The sequence below is a fragment of the Tigriopus californicus genome, chromosome 3 (genome assembly GCF_007210705.1).
Source record: "Tigriopus californicus strain San Diego chromosome 3, Tcal_SD_v2.1, whole genome shotgun sequence".
In the NCBI taxonomy this organism is placed as follows: domain Eukaryota; kingdom Metazoa; phylum Arthropoda; class Copepoda; order Harpacticoida; family Harpacticidae; genus Tigriopus; species Tigriopus californicus.
In genome coordinates, this window is record NC_081442.1 from 6855688 (window position 1) to 6872387 (window position 16700).

A 16700-nucleotide genomic window follows, 5' to 3' on the forward strand; every position below is an offset into this window, starting at 1 on the left:
ATAATGTCATAATTGCGCATAAACGCTTACTAACAAGTTCTTGGTTTAAATCTGGGACACATTGGAACTGGACCGGCATTGCAGGCTCAAAACTCCACCACAATGGTTTCTCCCTGTATTTGGAACTTGATTTTGAGAATCACGTCACTAAATGTGTTCAAAGCATCACAAACACCAAGCAGCCGTGAGGGAGCCAAAAAGATCTCAAAAATATCGTGAGGGTCGTTTCTCTGACCAGCCCTCTACTTAAGAGCATGGGTATTGATTCCGTCTCTTGCTACTAGGTGGCATATTTGCATGCCAAAAAAGTATACATCTGGCATGCAAAAAAAACATGTTAGGCATGTTCTTCTAGTCTGGTATATTTCTTGCATATTGTGTCTTTTAAACCTTGACAAATATGGTGCAAAATAGATGATTGGACATTCTCTTCCTGTTACCTTAATATTCTTGTTGGAACTGCAATATTTCCCTGAGATACCTGTTTTTGCCATCTACCTCTTTTTGTCCAAGGCAGCTATTGCAAGTTGAAACTATTGTTCTCTGATCTCTACTAAATCATCAGATTATGTTATTGCCCATCTAACCAAAGGATAGCAAATTTTTATGTGATATGGCGTGTTTTTTTAGGAGTTTTGGCTATTCTGCAAGAAAAGGTTACATTTCCTTACAAAATCAAAGAAGCAGTGGGAACAAAGCAAGAATCTTATCCCCATGTTTATTGATTTGACCACTTAAACATCAGTTAGATGATAAAGGAGCATAGATTTGTATGGCGTTAGAGGTAGGACCAAGGGTAAATGGAAGGAGAAGAAACGACTGAGCAATGCTCCACCAATGAGCTATGGGTACTAACTAGTTAAAATATTCTTGGTTCAAACCCTGGTGCCTGGAGGTAATCATTTAGGTGGAGGAGAGACATAGTTTAATAGTTAGCGCGGTTTCCTTGTGGTCCTTGGTGCCATTCTCCTCCCTGGGCTTTCTCCAAAAGAAGACCAAGGTTTGAACCATAGAAAACCATAACTAGAATGCTTAAGTTCAACAGGAGCTGTACCGCATGAGCATGATTTCAGGTCAGCTGACGCTGGTGGAAATGGGACAAAGATATTTCGTTAAATCTCGCTTCAGGCAAGTTGAATTACGATCATGAAACGTTTGTTATTCCTCTTCAATCTTAATTTCTTTTGAATCTTACAAATATACAGGTAGAAAGAGTAGTAGAATAATAAAAAACATGCTTTTTAGGACATAATACACATAAAATATTAAAAAAAGTTTTGGACATTAGTAGAGCAAATCATGTACTCTATTGATTGCCCTTGTTTAGCAACACATCTCGAAAATCTCGAAAGTGTAACAAAATGTATCGAAATTGCAATGCAATAATGAGGCATTCGGAATTTCGTTTCAATCTCACAACAATGTGCTTGAATGTGGGTGACATGATTGCGCCTATACGTAAACAAGGTAATTCCGACACCTCTGGAGGTCAGCCTGAACCCAGGTTGTTCCTTGCGTTTCAGTTAAGTGTTTCCACCACATGGATGAAAACTTTAACTTGAGCCCCATTTTAACCTCTTCAAAATTTCGTTCTTAAAAATGTGGTCGGACAACTTACTCAAACCCATTTTATGAAGCGTGCTGGACGAGAGCAATTGCTTGACAAGGAGTCTTATTAGGGGTTTCTACTCTGAATTTGGACGAGCCGTCAACGATTCAAATTTGCACCATAGCTGTCCTAAGTAGCTTGACTACGAATGAAACATTTTTTCCACCAGCGACAGCTGAGACGAAAACATGCGATCGCAGCGCCCTTGATCGATCTATATATGAAGTTATCTATGGTTTGAACCCACAATACCTTGGGATAAAATTCTTGCCTTGTTCGCACTGCCTCTCATTTCTACTTTATCTAATTGCTAAACATCTAAGCTATACTGTACAAATGTCAGGTAAAGGAGTTGGTGCATTTCAATTAAAGTTAAGAAAATTTTAATGCTGCATTTGCTCGATTGAACAACAATCTTGCTTGATTGGCCGGCTGAATTTTTATTTGACTAAAGACTTGGGTGGAATTATTTCAAAATATCATTTTCTTACAATTTTACTTATTTAAAAAAAAAAACTTTGAAATCGTCCAGATGCACATGTTTTCAAATGTCTGCTAATTTCTTTTTTTCCCCCTGGAGCATAAAATTAGCAAATATGAGATGATTTTTGCTTTCTTTCTGGCATTTTTTCTGGCATTTTTTGTTTGCTATCTGGCATTGTTGTAGCATATCCTGGCATGTTCGGTGTCTTGAGTCCTGGCAGCACTGATTCCGTCCTCTCTGGTCTGTGTCAGTACTGCCAGATGGCATATTTGCTTGCCAAAAAGGGTGTGGTGTAGTGTTTCGCGCAGTTTCGTAAAGTGAGAGAGGTCCCTGATTCAAATCTCCTCCCCAACCTTTTTCCAAAGAAAATTTTTAGATGCTAACCACACCATCCAAGGGAGAACCAAACATGAATCAGGCTAACAAAATTTGGAAGTGGACGATGTGACGGCTGGCTTCACTGGCCAGGTGAGGCCCACCTCTTGGACCTTAACACCTCAAACCAAAAGAATAAAAGAAAAAGAAATTGAAGTATTTAGAATTATGAATTTAGAGTTGCAGATTTGCTAATCTGTTTCCACAAATTGTGGGAAATCTATTGTATAAGGCAATTATTTCTAAATATTTAGGTTATACTGAATAGATGCTGGCTTGTAGGTGAAGGAATCACTGAAGTTTAATTAAGGCTCAGGACATAATAACATCAAATGGCATAATTAATGACCTTGTAACAATCCTGACCAGTACACTAATTTTTGGAGTTTTGGTGGAAATATAAAAAATCTTGATCTTTTTCCGGTTCCAAAGGGTTAGTTTTTCGTTGCTATCTTTCTTTAGATTTTGATCAATATCTTTCACCACCTTCCTGAAGCCCATAAATACTCAGACAGTTAGTAAAAGCATGCTTTAAATAATTGAAATCTTGCTTCAAAAGGTCAACCATTAGGGTTATTCAAGTTGAATTCTAATGATTACCTCGACATGCTGCAGAAAATTGCAAATATGGATTATTATTTTTTCTTTCGGGCATGTTTTGGCATTTCTTAAAGGCTATTCTGGCATTTTCGGTCTCCAGGGACCTAGCAACACTGGTATGTGTCCCGGTCATTCAGTACTTCAATAACCTCGCCACTGCCATCTCGACATATCCGCCATCCCCGCCACCCTACTGAATAGAGCTCTTGAATCTTCCAACCAAATTCACTCCCAGCACTAGCAGCAAAAGCTGCAGTAGTTGTTGGAGGCCTATTGACAAGGATTCTTGTTCAGCGTGGACAGAGTGGTTAGGGTGATTGCAAAGTGAGATCGGAGGGAGAGACACCATCATGGCTGATATTCAGGGCACATCCAACGAACGAGAATGCCTCATGGCGCAGATCAAAGTCCAGGGCGACAGAGTGAGGAAACTTAAGGAGGAGAAAGCCGCCAAAGAGCAGGTAAGTCAGTTGGTCATGCATTTGTGTACCCACCCAAAGCTTCAACCCCATGGTGCACAACATGCCAAATGAAGTCAGATTTTACTGCTGTCTGTTACATAGTCTAAAATCGCTCTAGCTGTCACTTTTGCTTCCTTCTTGATTTCATTACGATGCTCCTGGTTTTGTTGGACTGGTCTTATTAACTCATTTGATTCGGCTTAAGTTCCATTCCCCCAACTTAAATTAGTATGCCACGAATTGTGTATCATCCTTAGGTAGCTAACCTTTTACTTGTACTGTCAGCTGCCACTGTTTTCGAGGCCCGCAATCGAGCTGCCGCGACCGAGGCACCCTCAGGTCCTTGCAACAGAAAGGTTAGGTTAGGACAGGTCAGGTCAAGTTAGGTCTGTTTGTTTTAGTTCATCCATGGACGAAGTTACACCGGACATATATGGCGCCGCCAAATGTACTCTAATAGCATAATGGAAATTTTAACAACCATTGAACTCAACCTCCGGACCAGAAATTGAATATATCATGGTCACGCTCTCCAAGCCAGGCCAATTCCCTCGCCATAGACCTTCGAAATTATAGGGAGGAACATGGCTATTTTTAAGCTGTAGCTGGAGGAATTCCTGTCTACCAGGATTTTTTCCCTATTGTTCAAGTTTTCCAGCTGTCCAAGTTAAGTTGAGGTAAACGGGTGACACAAGATGGACGAACCGTGAAATTTGAATGGTTCGAATAAAAATTACAAGTGACGAGAATTCGTGTAAAGTCCCAAAATATTTTTGATGTGAGTGGTTGCCAGAAACATCCAAGCACTCCTTGAAANCCAGAAATTGAATATATCATGGTCACGCTCTCCAAGCCAGGCCAATTCCCAAAATATTTTTGATGTGAGTGGTTGCCAGAAACATCCAAGCACTCCTTGAAAGTGAATCAGACGTGTTTTATTAACTGCAGAGCGAAAAAGGGGCCAACTACTACACGATCTTGGAATTCCAATGTCCAATTCCAATTCCATCTTGAATTAGAAACAACAATATACGTGAAAATTGGACTATATTGACTGGAAATGATCAGCAGTAACCTCTTAAACAGGATGGAGGGTGAAAACCGATCCAAGGTAAGGCCTAACTCATCGTTTAGCCCCGTTTCCCAATGAGATCAAAGCCTACCGGGGTATACGGCGACAATTGGATAGACCTCCATGGTTTATCTTATCTTTAGCCATCTTCGTCCCAGCCTCCAGAACAACAGCTGAAGCAAAAGGTTAGCTACGTAAGGACCATACGAATTGTGGAATTGTGGAAAAGTGCCAATATATATTAATAAGTACTAGTCTTCATAACCATAGCTCCAGCGGACTCCCCTACTAGCCTGAATTTAGGACACAGGAGCGTGTTTTGGTTTGCTAGTTGGCATGCTTAATCAAGGGTAGAGACTTGATCTGAAGGCCATGGACCGGCAGAAGTGAGATCATTTGTGATCTAACCGTTCGAGCTTACCTAAAGCTTAAGTGTGGATACGCTTTAAGTTTAAAAAATGTTACTATTTAGCCAATGCAACAATCGGAATGGTTTCAGCGCCTCCAAATAAGAGTCGAGGCCATGGGTAAAAAGGATTACCCTTTTAAAAAGTTTAAAAAGTTTTTAAAAGGGAGATAGTAAAAAGGCGCTGTTGACTAATAATGCGTGACCAAGTTAAACTCGGGTTCATAGGTTCGATCCCAGAGGCCGGTTCTTTGAATCGCGTCTAGTTCACGCACTAATTCATGTACTAGTTCACCGTTAATTAGCCGTGACTTAGTTCACGAAAATTTTCGCGTTCTTTGAATCATTGCTAATTCATGTTCTTTTGGCGGTGAATTAGTCACTGACCAATTGGATCAAGAACTGCATTGAATTATCCCGCCAAATTTGTGGGAAAAACATGATACTAAATCAAAATAAGATCTTAACCTCGGGTAACCAGACTTGGGGGGAAATTTGGCTGAAAACCGAAACCGTCGAAATTAGGGACCTTTGTTTGATATAATCTACTATTTTCGTGGCTTATCTGCTTCACCGCTTATCCGCTTAACCCCTTCCAAGAACCAATTAAATTCTGCGTCGACCAAAATTCTCAACTCAGATTTGTTGAGGCATAAGGCAAAGCGGTCAGGGGAATAAGACGAAAATATCTGCTATAGAGATTTTAAGAAATTTTGTTTGGGAGTTGACAAAAGATCTGTTCAATCTGGCCCATCCACTCTCCTTCAATAACCAAGCATTTCATCATTTACCTCTACCTACCTGTTTTTGTACTATCTGTAACTCACCTCTTCCCTTTTTTCACGTGCACTGAACCAATTCTAGTCATCACTGCTGTGATATCATTAGTCGAATGTTTTATCGTTTTAACCATTTTAGTTTCTTCTTTTATTTCTTTATCCATATTTGTGTAAGTTGTTTTCATACACAATTCTATTATTTTACAAGTTGACAAGATCGAGAGTCGCAATAAAAGATTTATTAAAATAAAATTTGTATGTCCGAAAACGGAACTTTTGTAAGGTATTCTACAAAAAGCTTGGGATATTCGACATTGTTTTGTTCCATGCTTTAATAACACACAGGTTTGTGGCCAGCCACATAGTTAGAATCGTGATTTTTCAATAACTCCCTCATCTTGCAAAATATGTATAGGTGTTTTCATAGGCAATCTGTTTGTCTTGGCTTGCCTCTCTCAAGGGCATTCGTTCATGAAAACGTTGAACAAAATCTTCTCGGTCGCGTCGTTCAAGACGCTCATCATAAAAGTTCTCTGACATTTTCCAAGCTGGAATATTCCTCAATTGGGACACCTATCAATCAGATGGCAGGCCGAGCGGAAGAACTGACTTCTGACTTCGTAGCAAACAACAAAACATATATCTATATATTCAAAAGAATTTTTCATTTTTTATGTTTGTGGCCACCCAGCATTCCATTCTGGATCTGAATGCCTTTCAGGCGGCCTAGATCTTTCCCATTGGTGTGGTCCATGAAGAAATTGATACTCCACTGGCATAGTTCGAAACTTTTTTTTCGCTGTTTTTCTATCAGTATTTGCAATTGAACAACCGCCCTGGACTACATGGTCAAGTCCTTCTTCACTACCCTGTGCATTGCCAGTTCCTTTTTGCGCCAGCTTTAATGGAGCTCAACAGAGATAATTAGCGTTTCATGTAGCTGAGCGGTCATTTGAAGTTAAATTTTGAATCGTTTTTAGGAAATTGGTTTTGCAAAGTCATGCCCAAATCCTGAAACTTGACAATTTTCTCTTTCTTGATGTTCCTGGCCTTGATTCCCCGAACAGGCTATCAGGTCTGTCTGTGCTTTGAGCTAGTTGTGTCGAATCTAAATTACTCAATAAACAAACAATGGGGGATATCAGAGTGAGCGAGAAAAAGTAGCAAGTGAAGTGTGCTAACAAGTATTGAAAAAAAAAATTACTGACATCATTAGCTTCCAATAACATTCAAGCACCGATTGATATAATTGACTCCACCCCTTGCCAGCCCATAGAGAGCCACGAAGAGAAACACACTCAGAATACGGATTTCGTCGATTTTCAAAATGTAATTTGGAGTGGATAAGTGCTGGATGGCCGTGTTGGACCGTTTGGGAATCAAGGCAAGAGAAAATTAGTTTCAGGACTCGGACATGACTTTGCTAAGTATCAAAACAACAACGATTCAAAATTTAAATTTAGGTACAGCCACGGAACATGCACCTTTAATGAAGTTCTGCCACATGATGTCTAGATTTCGAAAAGTACACTCATATTTTTTGTCAAAATACGGCCTTGGCTTTTCGTGGTTTAATCTATTTCGAAGGAGACACGTTCTCCGCCCCTAAATGTTTGCATTTAGACTGATGGTTTGGGCATGTGAACAGTTTCGCACCCGTAAGTCGAGATTCAATCAAGCTGAAATTGGTACATGGTTTATTCTGTTTTCGACCATGAATTTTCTGACCTAGTGAGTTACAAGGGCTTTTTTCTCTTGATTACTCGATCTTGAGTGGACTGTGTCCTTAAAATGGACCTAATATTTTTTTCTTGTCCACTACCCGCATTTCCTAGTTAGATTATATATATTTGAAAATCGAGTCATTGCTTGTACGCCATTTATTGGTCTTTTATCTTCCAATGGCCTCATTTTCTAGTTATAGATCGACTGAACTTGGGTTTCGTTGGGTTGAAATAATGACCAGATTAGCTCTGCTGACCTCTGGCCTTGAGGTTATCAGTCATCTTTTCCAAATCAGTCCCACAAAGTGTAAATCAACTCGGTGGTTCAGTCGAGGTCGAATCGCATCATCCAAGGTAAATCTGGCCATTGAAAGATTTAAGTTTGTAAAAAGACTTCCTGGACATTCAATTACAATTTTAAGATATGGTAGTCGGTGGTGTACACCACCTAGAAGTTTCATGCCATTTTCACAATCCTGTAACTTATTACTGATAACTCTAAGTGCCTTATTATTTTTAGATTTTGGAAGAAGTGGAAAAGTTGAAAGCTTTGAAATTGGAATTAGGTGATGAGTCAGGGTCTACTGGGAAACTGATCTTAAAGACCCCTAAAGGCACCCGAGACTACCAGCCTGAACAAATGGCTATTCGAGAAAGCGTGCTCAACAAAGTCATCAAAGTGTTCAAAAAGCACGGAGGAGTGACGATTGATACCCCTGTCTTCGAACTAAAGGTAAATAAAGTGAGCTTGCGCTACAAGGCAAAGTTGTCTTTAATTTAAAAGGCAATTTCAGAGGGAATTCACATAAATACTGCATAGCTTCGAATTGGGAGCATACATTATTTTTTATTAACAGGATGTACTCACTGGCAAATATGGCGAAGATTCGAAACTCATCTATGATCTGAAAGATCAAGGAGGCGAGATACTGTCCTTGCGATATGATCTTACTGTTCCCTTTGCCCGTTATGTTGCTATGAACAAAACCTCTACCATCAAGCGCTATCAAGTCGCCAAGGTGTACCGCCGTGACAATCCCTCCATGAGTCGAGGTCGCTACCGAGAGTTCTACCAATGTGACTTTGATGTGGCTGGTCAATTTGACCCCATGATCCCAGACGCCGAATGTATCAAGATAGTTCAAGATATTCTTACATCTATGGACATTGGGAACTTTGTTATCAAAGTCAATCATCGGCAGATCTTGGATGGTATTTTTGAAGTATGTGGCGTTGCCAAGGATATGTTTCGTACGATTTGCTCATCGGTGGACAAATTGGATAAAGTAATGTACTATAGTATTAATGTTTTACAATTGGTCCTTTGTAAATTGAAAATTTATACTCCGATTTCCTTTAGTCTCCTTGGGAAGAAGTTAAACGGGAAATGATCGAGGAAAAGAATTTAGATCCAGTTGCTGCGGATGCCATTGGCGAGTTTGTTCGAATGAATGGTGGAATGGAATTGGTGGATAAACTAGAATCCACTTCTTTGAGTGAAAGTAGCACAGCCAAAAATGGCCTAGATTCGATGCGATTACTTTTGAAGTATTGCGCCTTGATGGGATGCCCTCAGAGCGTGTCATTTGACTTAAGTCTAGCTCGGGGTCTGGATTATTACACCGGTGTAATTTTCGAGGCAGTTTTAATGGGTAAGTTTTATTGGTTTTAAGAAGTGTTTTAGTTACAGCCATTTTTAACTTTTATTTGAAGCCGAAGTCCGCGATGAAAAAGGCGAATTGATCCAAGTCGGAAGTGTGGCTGGGGGAGGGCGTTACGACAAACTGGTGGGCATGTTTGACAGCAAGAATAGGGACGTTCCTTGCGTGGGAGTGAGCATCGGAATTGAGCGTCTCTTCTCCATTATGGAGGCTAATTTGGCCAACACCAAAGTGCGTACATCGGAGACTGAAGTCTACGTAGCTACAGCGCAGAAGAACTTGTGCGAAGAAAGGCTCAAGCTCTGTCGCGAGCTCTGGGACTCTGATGTTAAGGTAAAGCATTATTTCCTCAGCGATTGGTATTCGTAAACCTCTATTGGAACTGTAAGCAAAGGTGCGTCCATGCGAGATACTTTTTGCCTTACATTTTGCCGTACAGCTTCTCTGACACCTACATAAATTTTAGATATGTTTATATAGCATTATTTGCTGGAATGGCATATTGTTACCGAATCACAAACCTGATTCACCACCTGATTCTCCCAGTCAAATTATGTTAAACGGGACTCAATAAGTGAGAAAAACATAACCAAAACCTTGTTTATCACAGAGGAATGTTAACAATGGGCAATATCTGAAGTATTTAGGACTCAACAATTAACAGAATGTTGAATGAGTCGCCAGTAAATCTGGACGTTAACCCAGAATAAAGGACAAGGACTATGATGATTTATAGCGGTCAAAAAGCCCTATCAAATTTACAGAGAAATATCCAAATACATTTTGACAATAAACCCTCAAGTTTCCTGCTTCAAATGATAGACCAGGACATAATTATTTTGCTAGAAAGCAATTTCTTCTAACAAAAACCGTTTCGTCGATATCGACGAATACTTCTACGGAGCACGTTAGATCCCCGTGAGTCGGTGGGCGGCCGTGAGCTGGGGGTCGGCCGTTAAATGTTTCCTTGAAAAAGGTCGGGGAGGAGAATCGAACCAGGGACCTCTCTCATGTTAGGAAACTGCTTTAAACACTACAACACGTGTCCTCCCATTTGGGTTTAAATGCATATTGAAGTGCATTATTTGGGTTAAATGCATATTCAAGCACATAATTTGGGATGAAATACATATTTAAGCACATAATTCGGGTTTAAATGCATATTGAAGTGCATATTTCGACAAGTTGTCGTGCATTTTTTAAGGGATAAAATGGAATTATTTTTTGCATATTTTATCCGTCTCTACTGATTAGCCTTTCCTGCGCTGTATTTCTAAAAAAGTCTTTTAAACAAATGTACAATTATACAGGGTGCGTAATCAGTTCTGCAGTCGAACTTTTGGAGCAATTATTAACATAAATTGCAGTTATTTTATTTTCGATCTGGAAGTTGCGCCTGAAATATTTCAATCGGCCTGAAAGACAATCAAACTGACTGATTGGCATTGGGAAGAATGTAACAAGGAGATGAAGGTCCTTGTAAATCCGAATTAACGAGGTATTGAACATACTTCATTTTTTTATCAAGAAAGTCCTTCAGACAATTAGGCAAATTCCCATGTATGCCGCAGCAGAGAGACATCTCTCGGCATTTAAAAGCTTCCATCAATAATTAAAAAAGTCACATTGCAAAAGCTTTCGTATTTTATTAAATTTTCTTGAAATTTTTCATAAAGTGCAATATTGCTATTCCCAGCCCTTATCATTCTTTTCGGGTGCAGAAGTTGTTACGCACCCTGTGTATGGCAACAAATTTAGGCCAGCTTTGGTACTGCATTGGTGAAGCACCCACTATGCCATTGGTGAATCATGGTTTCATCCCTCGCTAGCTAAGTCCAAGTTTCTTTGTGGTATCTGCGAATTGAATTTGATACGAGTATTGAAATTTAAAAAGCAATTCGAAGATCACGCAAACACTTATTAATGTCTTGTGAAAGGTGAAACCCGAAAAAAACCGTTGTGATTTCCTTAAGATACCAAAAGAAAATTATAACTCAGAGCCAACAAAAAGGGACCTCGCCCGGAATTTTTTCTACATGACTCTCGAAACGAAAAGTAGCGCCTACTTGGAACTGAACTTCGTGCGTCCTCTTGAGCTTTTGACGGTCCGTGCTTCCAGACGAATGGCAAAGAAAAGCGCCAAATAATAGTCAAACATCCCAAGCAAAAGCCTCAGTTGATGAGACTGTCGCTTATTTTACTTCGTCTTATACCATAACATAAAATAACATAAAAGTGGAGTTGCGCGAAGCTGGCTTGGCAAATGCGAAAGCAGGGCTTGTTTGGCGGTGGGCTTTTAAGACAAATTCCTGCAAAGAACATCCAATAAATGCATTCTTGTAATAAAAAACTTAATCATAATTATTATTGGAAAATATTGGTGACTTCAATTTTTTAACAGAAACCCCCATTTCAATGATTTTCAAGGACCAAGATAGAGCGTCCTCTTTTAAAGCCTGGCTCTAGAGGACGCCCTTTATGCTTTCAAACTCCGCTAGGGGCATCCTTGTTTTTATTGTAGTTAAATATTTATAGTCCATTAGCCTGATGGTATCTGGTGTAGACGTGCCATAAACATTTAAAAGATTAATGCTTGTTTCTGCGTGTTAGTTAAACCATGAACCTCTTTCCAATCCTATTGTACTTCATTTTTCAGACTGAGCACTCTTACAAGAAAAATCCTAAACTCTTGTCACAACTCCAAGAATGTGAAATCTCCGGTATCCCTTTGGCCGTTGTTATTGGTGAATCTGAACTGCAAAAAGGTGTGGTAAAACTCAGAACAGTGGCTACAAGAGAGGAGACTGAAGTTTTGAGGAGCTCTTTGGTCCATTCCATCAAAGAAAAATTGAACGAACTAAAGGCATCGCAATAGATTTCGCTCATCTACAGCTTCCCACACCACCGAATCATACACCACTCACTTGAACATGTTCGTATTTTAATCATGAGATCAAGTGGTTTATATGTATTTATCATGAAGCGCAGAAACATTTGAATGTTTTTATTTTTAAAGATAGACAATGTCATTTTTCCATTTCGGGAAATGGATGATTATAATGATTAGAGCCGATAGCTGTATCCCCATGACCTCCCATCCACATTTCCTCTGTAAAATGAGACGTAGCGCTCATCGCTACGTCTCACCGAGGGATAGGAATAATTTGGATTAGACTGACTGTAGGGGACATTTCTCTTAATAGGGTGCTGGTAAGGAGGTAGGGACCGAATCTCCGAAGGCTTTGGCTCTCCTGATCGATTTTGTAGTGGAGCTGAATAATACGTGTCAAGGCCGCTAGTAACAATTTCGGGTGATTCGTTTCTTGTTATGGTTTCAACAAATTCTGACTTCAGTCTTTCTACTAGATTGGCGCGAGCTCTTAATTGAGAAGCTGAAGCTCGAGATTTGTGCTCCATTTCGTCAGTTTGGAATACTGCTCCCCTTGGGCCTTCTTGTGACGGACTTTCTGTTTTCGAAAACAGAAATTCCCGAGGAGTTATCAATGCCGATTGGGGATCTAGGCTTTTTGAAGTCCATGTTTCTTTTTTATCGCCGTTTTGAGGCTTTAGCGTTGGGAATAGTCGATTTCGTGACGACCGATAATCTTCAACGGGTTGTTGATTGCGCGGAGTTGACTTAACTTGATGGAACCTTTCTTTACTTATGCGGCCTCTCACAGGATTCTCGTTCTGCTCGATGACCCTTTTTGGAGAAGTGGCTCTAGACCCAGGCGATAATTGTTCCCGGTTTCTAATACTAAATTTACCCCGTGAAATGACACTTTCGGGCAAGTGCGGCTGATAATAACTGTCTTCTAACGGAGGCAGATGGGTAGTTATTCGATCTACCTTCATAGGCCCTTCAGATCCTACACTAACTGTAAAATTTGAAAGTGGGCCAACCGATGTCCTTAAAGATTTCCTTGGATTTGGGGTGGTTCTAGGGGCATGTGTCGTTGATACAACGTACGAATACAAGTAACTATTTGGTGTTGTTTGGTTAATAAAGTAATCCACGGATGGCTTGGTCGTGCTACTTTCGGAAATTGGTGCAATGCCCTGATCTAATCTTATTCGTCCCTTTCGAATAGAATGGAAGTTTTCCATTGCATTTATGAGCTGTTGCTCATTTAGAACTGTTGGTTCTTTTGTGACGAGGTTTTCTTCAAATGGTTGAGCTGGATGTATGCGCATACGACTCAACGACTTAACTGTGACATAAAGTTGATCATTGTCCACCACCACTTCGTTGATTTCGTCCAGCCCTTGAACATCAGGTCCATACTCGTCTTCATTAGGTAATGGAACACCGACTCCGTATTCGACCGGAATAAAATCTGGAGGGGGCAACTTGGGTTCCTTATACGGGGCCTGATAATCATCTAAAGGTTCCCAAGGATCATCGTAGCCGTTTCGGTCTCGAGTTAACCCACCCTTGAGAACGAGTAGATTCCCTTCGGAAAGCCAAACGTCTTGAGCAGGCAGAGTCCCAATACTCTCGAGTTGCTCCTCACTCAGTTCCTCGTTCAAAAAAGACTTCACAAACTCCTTCTCTTGACGGTTGTGGTTCCTTTCTTGGTTGGGAAAGAAATCGCTAATCAGAGCATAGGGGCTATCCTCGTCAGTGACATTTAACTTGGGTATTTTGTCTTCTTCCACATTTTCTCCCTTTTTTATCTGTTCTGCATCGTCTGCAGTTTCCTTCCCATCGATTTCCTGTTCTTCTTGCTCTTGGATCTCCTTGAGTTGAAGTTCTAGGTGTTTAATGTTGTTGGCGATCTGTTGAGTAGTTGTGGTCGTATGTCGCCGACCACCTCTAGCTTTACCCAGAAAAGCCAGTTGTTGGTTTCTCCTTCGTTGTCGTTCCTTCAATAACCATAAAGGCCGTCGATTCCTTTGTAAGGTAGAATGAGCAGAGCAAAGGTGAGAAACCAAAAGCAAAGATACAATCAAAAAGTTTCTCCTTCTCCAATCCACCCACATCTGGAAAATAAGAAAAATATTCGCGTCATAATTTTATCTCCTCGTACCCGGCCGGAGTCTAGTGGTGAGTGATGACCAGCGTTCTCAAACTTACGCAAATAACATTTATTTGCGTCCTGGGCCCTTAATTGCATCTTTTTGCATCTTCGGTCCGTTTCCAGATTTTTTATGCATTTTAGGCCTCTTTTGACTGATTTTGTTCGGACCGAAAATTAATATTTTCACTATTTTGATGAGAAATTGGCACCCTTGACGCTTGTCTGCACAAGTCCCGCCTGCCATCTCTTTCCTTGGACACAAACGATTATACTACACAGTGGAAATGAAATATCAAATAAGCATGTTTTATTAAACAAAACCTCATTAATAACAACCCACCTAGCACTTTCAAAGAATCGCACAGTCTGAAGTCGATTTCAAATAATATCAGGCAGGTCAAAGCTGTCACCAATTGTTATGGAAGTTTAGTCCTAGATTATTCTTCAGATTGGTGATCCACTGAGATCAGAGCATACTGTTATTAGAATATATGTGTCCAATTTAAGTTGCTTAAAATACCATATTATGCCAAACCAATATAAAGCATCTCTGAAGTTTATTTGCATCCTTACATGCATCCTGGGCTTGTTTTTTGCATTTGAATTTGCATCTTGAGGTCATTTTTCACGGATAATTTTGAGAACCTTGGTGAGAATAGAACACAAAAGAGTAATGATAGCGATGAAAAACCAATAAGAGATGATTTCTAAGGTTTAGGTGATTCCCTTATCTTCTCACCGCTAGCAGCAAAATTCTTGTCATGCTCCGTTTGGGCAATCTTGGGCACCTGGGACTAAATTAGGTCATTACTTAAAATCTGTACGATTTGCTGGATTTGGCCCACTTCGGTAGTAAGGCTATTAGGAATGGCCCACTTTGGTAGAAAGCCATTGTAAAACGACGATTAACAAAGAAGCAAAAAGGAACAAAAAACATTGATTAATAATCGTTTAAAATCAATTCAAAAGTCTTTAAAAGGTTAACAACATTAAAAACATAGAAACTATTTTCTAATTGAATATTTAAATAGGTTTAAAATTAGTTTTATGGCGTCACTTTTGCCGTAGCAAACTTAAAACATAATGTCATTTTCATGGGGACAAATCATTAAATTCTGAATTCTGAGAAAAAGGGAGTAAATTATTTTTATTGCTGACATCGGGGCCAAACTTGATGCAAAATTCGATTGCAAACGAGTTGTGCCATTTTTCACCATGTTTTTTTTTGTTCGTTTCGGATTTCGTATGATGAAGGACATTTTGAAAATATACAGGACATAATAAATAAACGTCTCCCAGCATTTCTTTACCAAAATTACGTTCTTTGGGAGGAAAGAAAATCTGCGCAATCTGAATTCTCGTTTGGATTCTCGTTTCTCTTTACCAGACTGAAATCTTTTTCTGGACTCAACTAATTATTATCGAACATCTGCAATCATGACACAAAAGGACAACATTGAAAAGGTGTTACAAATTCTTGAGCATATAAAACTTCCCTGTTAGAACACTGGGTCTAAAGTCATAGGGAGAGTTGACAAATTTGGTGCAACATCTCATGATCTCAAGTCAAAGGATTTTTTTGCTCTGAGAGAGGTTTTCACGGGCTTTTCTAACTGCTACAAGGAATGTAATCCCCAGTACTATTCAAATGAAATTTTATAATTTTGGAATGCTACTTAAAAAATTTGTCCAAGTATACCTTGAAAGATGCTACCGGATCAACATTGCCCACATATTCCCTACGAATATTAGAGGTAAGCAAATTGTACGATAATGGGGCCCGTGGTTGAAGAGAAGTGGACCTCATTGTTCAAACTAGCCTGGATTCATGAGGGCTCGAAGCCCCACATTAAGCACATTAAGCCCCAGCAGTCAATAGAATTGACCCTAAAACCTGAGTTGGGACAAAGCTCATTGATGCTTTCGCAAACGCACAGTATCAGACACCTTTCGTACCTTCACTGCACACTGTACAGTCCCAATGTTTCTATCACTCCCAACTAGCTGGCTCCTTCGTCGCCATCTCAGGTATTTTTGATATCAGCTCATGAGCAGTTAATGAATAAAACTGTAACAACTTATAAAAAATTAAATGCTACTTGAACCATTCGTATCATGTGTAGATGAACTGGAACTCAAAATTAATTCCTGAAGAAAGAACTGTTGACCCTCAAAAGTACGAGTGATGTTCCAAAATTTGAAGATGATCTCCTTTTCTGCTTCAATGTCCCATTTTTTCAGTACTGGTTTTTTTTCTTGTTCGTTCTCTTCCCCGCTTTTCGCTCTAATCCTGTCAGGGCTACAGGATATTGTCAGATCAGTCATTTTATCATTTTCCTACAAATCTTCCATTTAGAGGAGTTACAACATTGAACTTCTTCTAATTGATTTCTTCTCACGGAAACAACTGGGGGTCAATTTTCGCAGTTTATAGATTTCAAACATCAATAGCAAAAGAAAAAAAGAACTTTACTTCATGGCGAGATTGACTGAGAGTGAGTTTCGATG

At 39.7% G+C, this 16700-nt stretch overlaps 2 protein-coding genes across 4 annotated transcripts; one reads left to right on the forward strand and one right to left on the reverse strand.

Annotated features, from left to right (window-relative positions):
• Positions 1 to 3197: 3197 nt before the first annotated feature.
• On the forward strand, positions 3198 to 12186 carry LOC131877504 (histidine--tRNA ligase, cytoplasmic-like). Of its 3 annotated transcripts, XM_059223188.1 has the most exons (7): positions 3198 to 3529; positions 7705 to 7864; positions 8031 to 8243; positions 8368 to 8796; positions 8871 to 9162; positions 9224 to 9504; positions 11828 to 12186. In XM_059223188.1, exons 2-7 carry the CDS (start codon positions 7745 to 7747, stop codon positions 12044 to 12046), a joined length of 1554 nt encoding a protein of 517 aa, XP_059079171.1. In that variant the 5' UTR covers positions 3198 to 3529; positions 7705 to 7744; the 3' UTR covers positions 12047 to 12186. The 3 variants fall into 3 exon arrangements, with proteins under 3 accessions (XP_059079171.1, XP_059079172.1, XP_059079173.1); XM_059223189.1 differs by lacking the exon at positions 7705 to 7864; XM_059223190.1 differs by lacking the exons at positions 3198 to 3529; positions 7705 to 7864 and adding an exon at positions 4602 to 4640.
• LOC131877503 (uncharacterized) lies at positions 12151 to 16225 on the reverse strand. Its single transcript, XM_059223187.1, has 2 exons — positions 16149 to 16225; positions 12151 to 14154 (listed from the first exon to the last, which is right to left on the reverse strand). The coding sequence occupies exon 2, from the start codon at positions 14152 to 14154 to the stop codon at positions 12235 to 12237; it is 1920 nt and encodes a 639-aa protein (XP_059079170.1). The 5' UTR covers positions 16149 to 16225; the 3' UTR covers positions 12151 to 12234.
• Between the last annotated feature and the right edge of the window lie 475 nt (positions 16226 to 16700).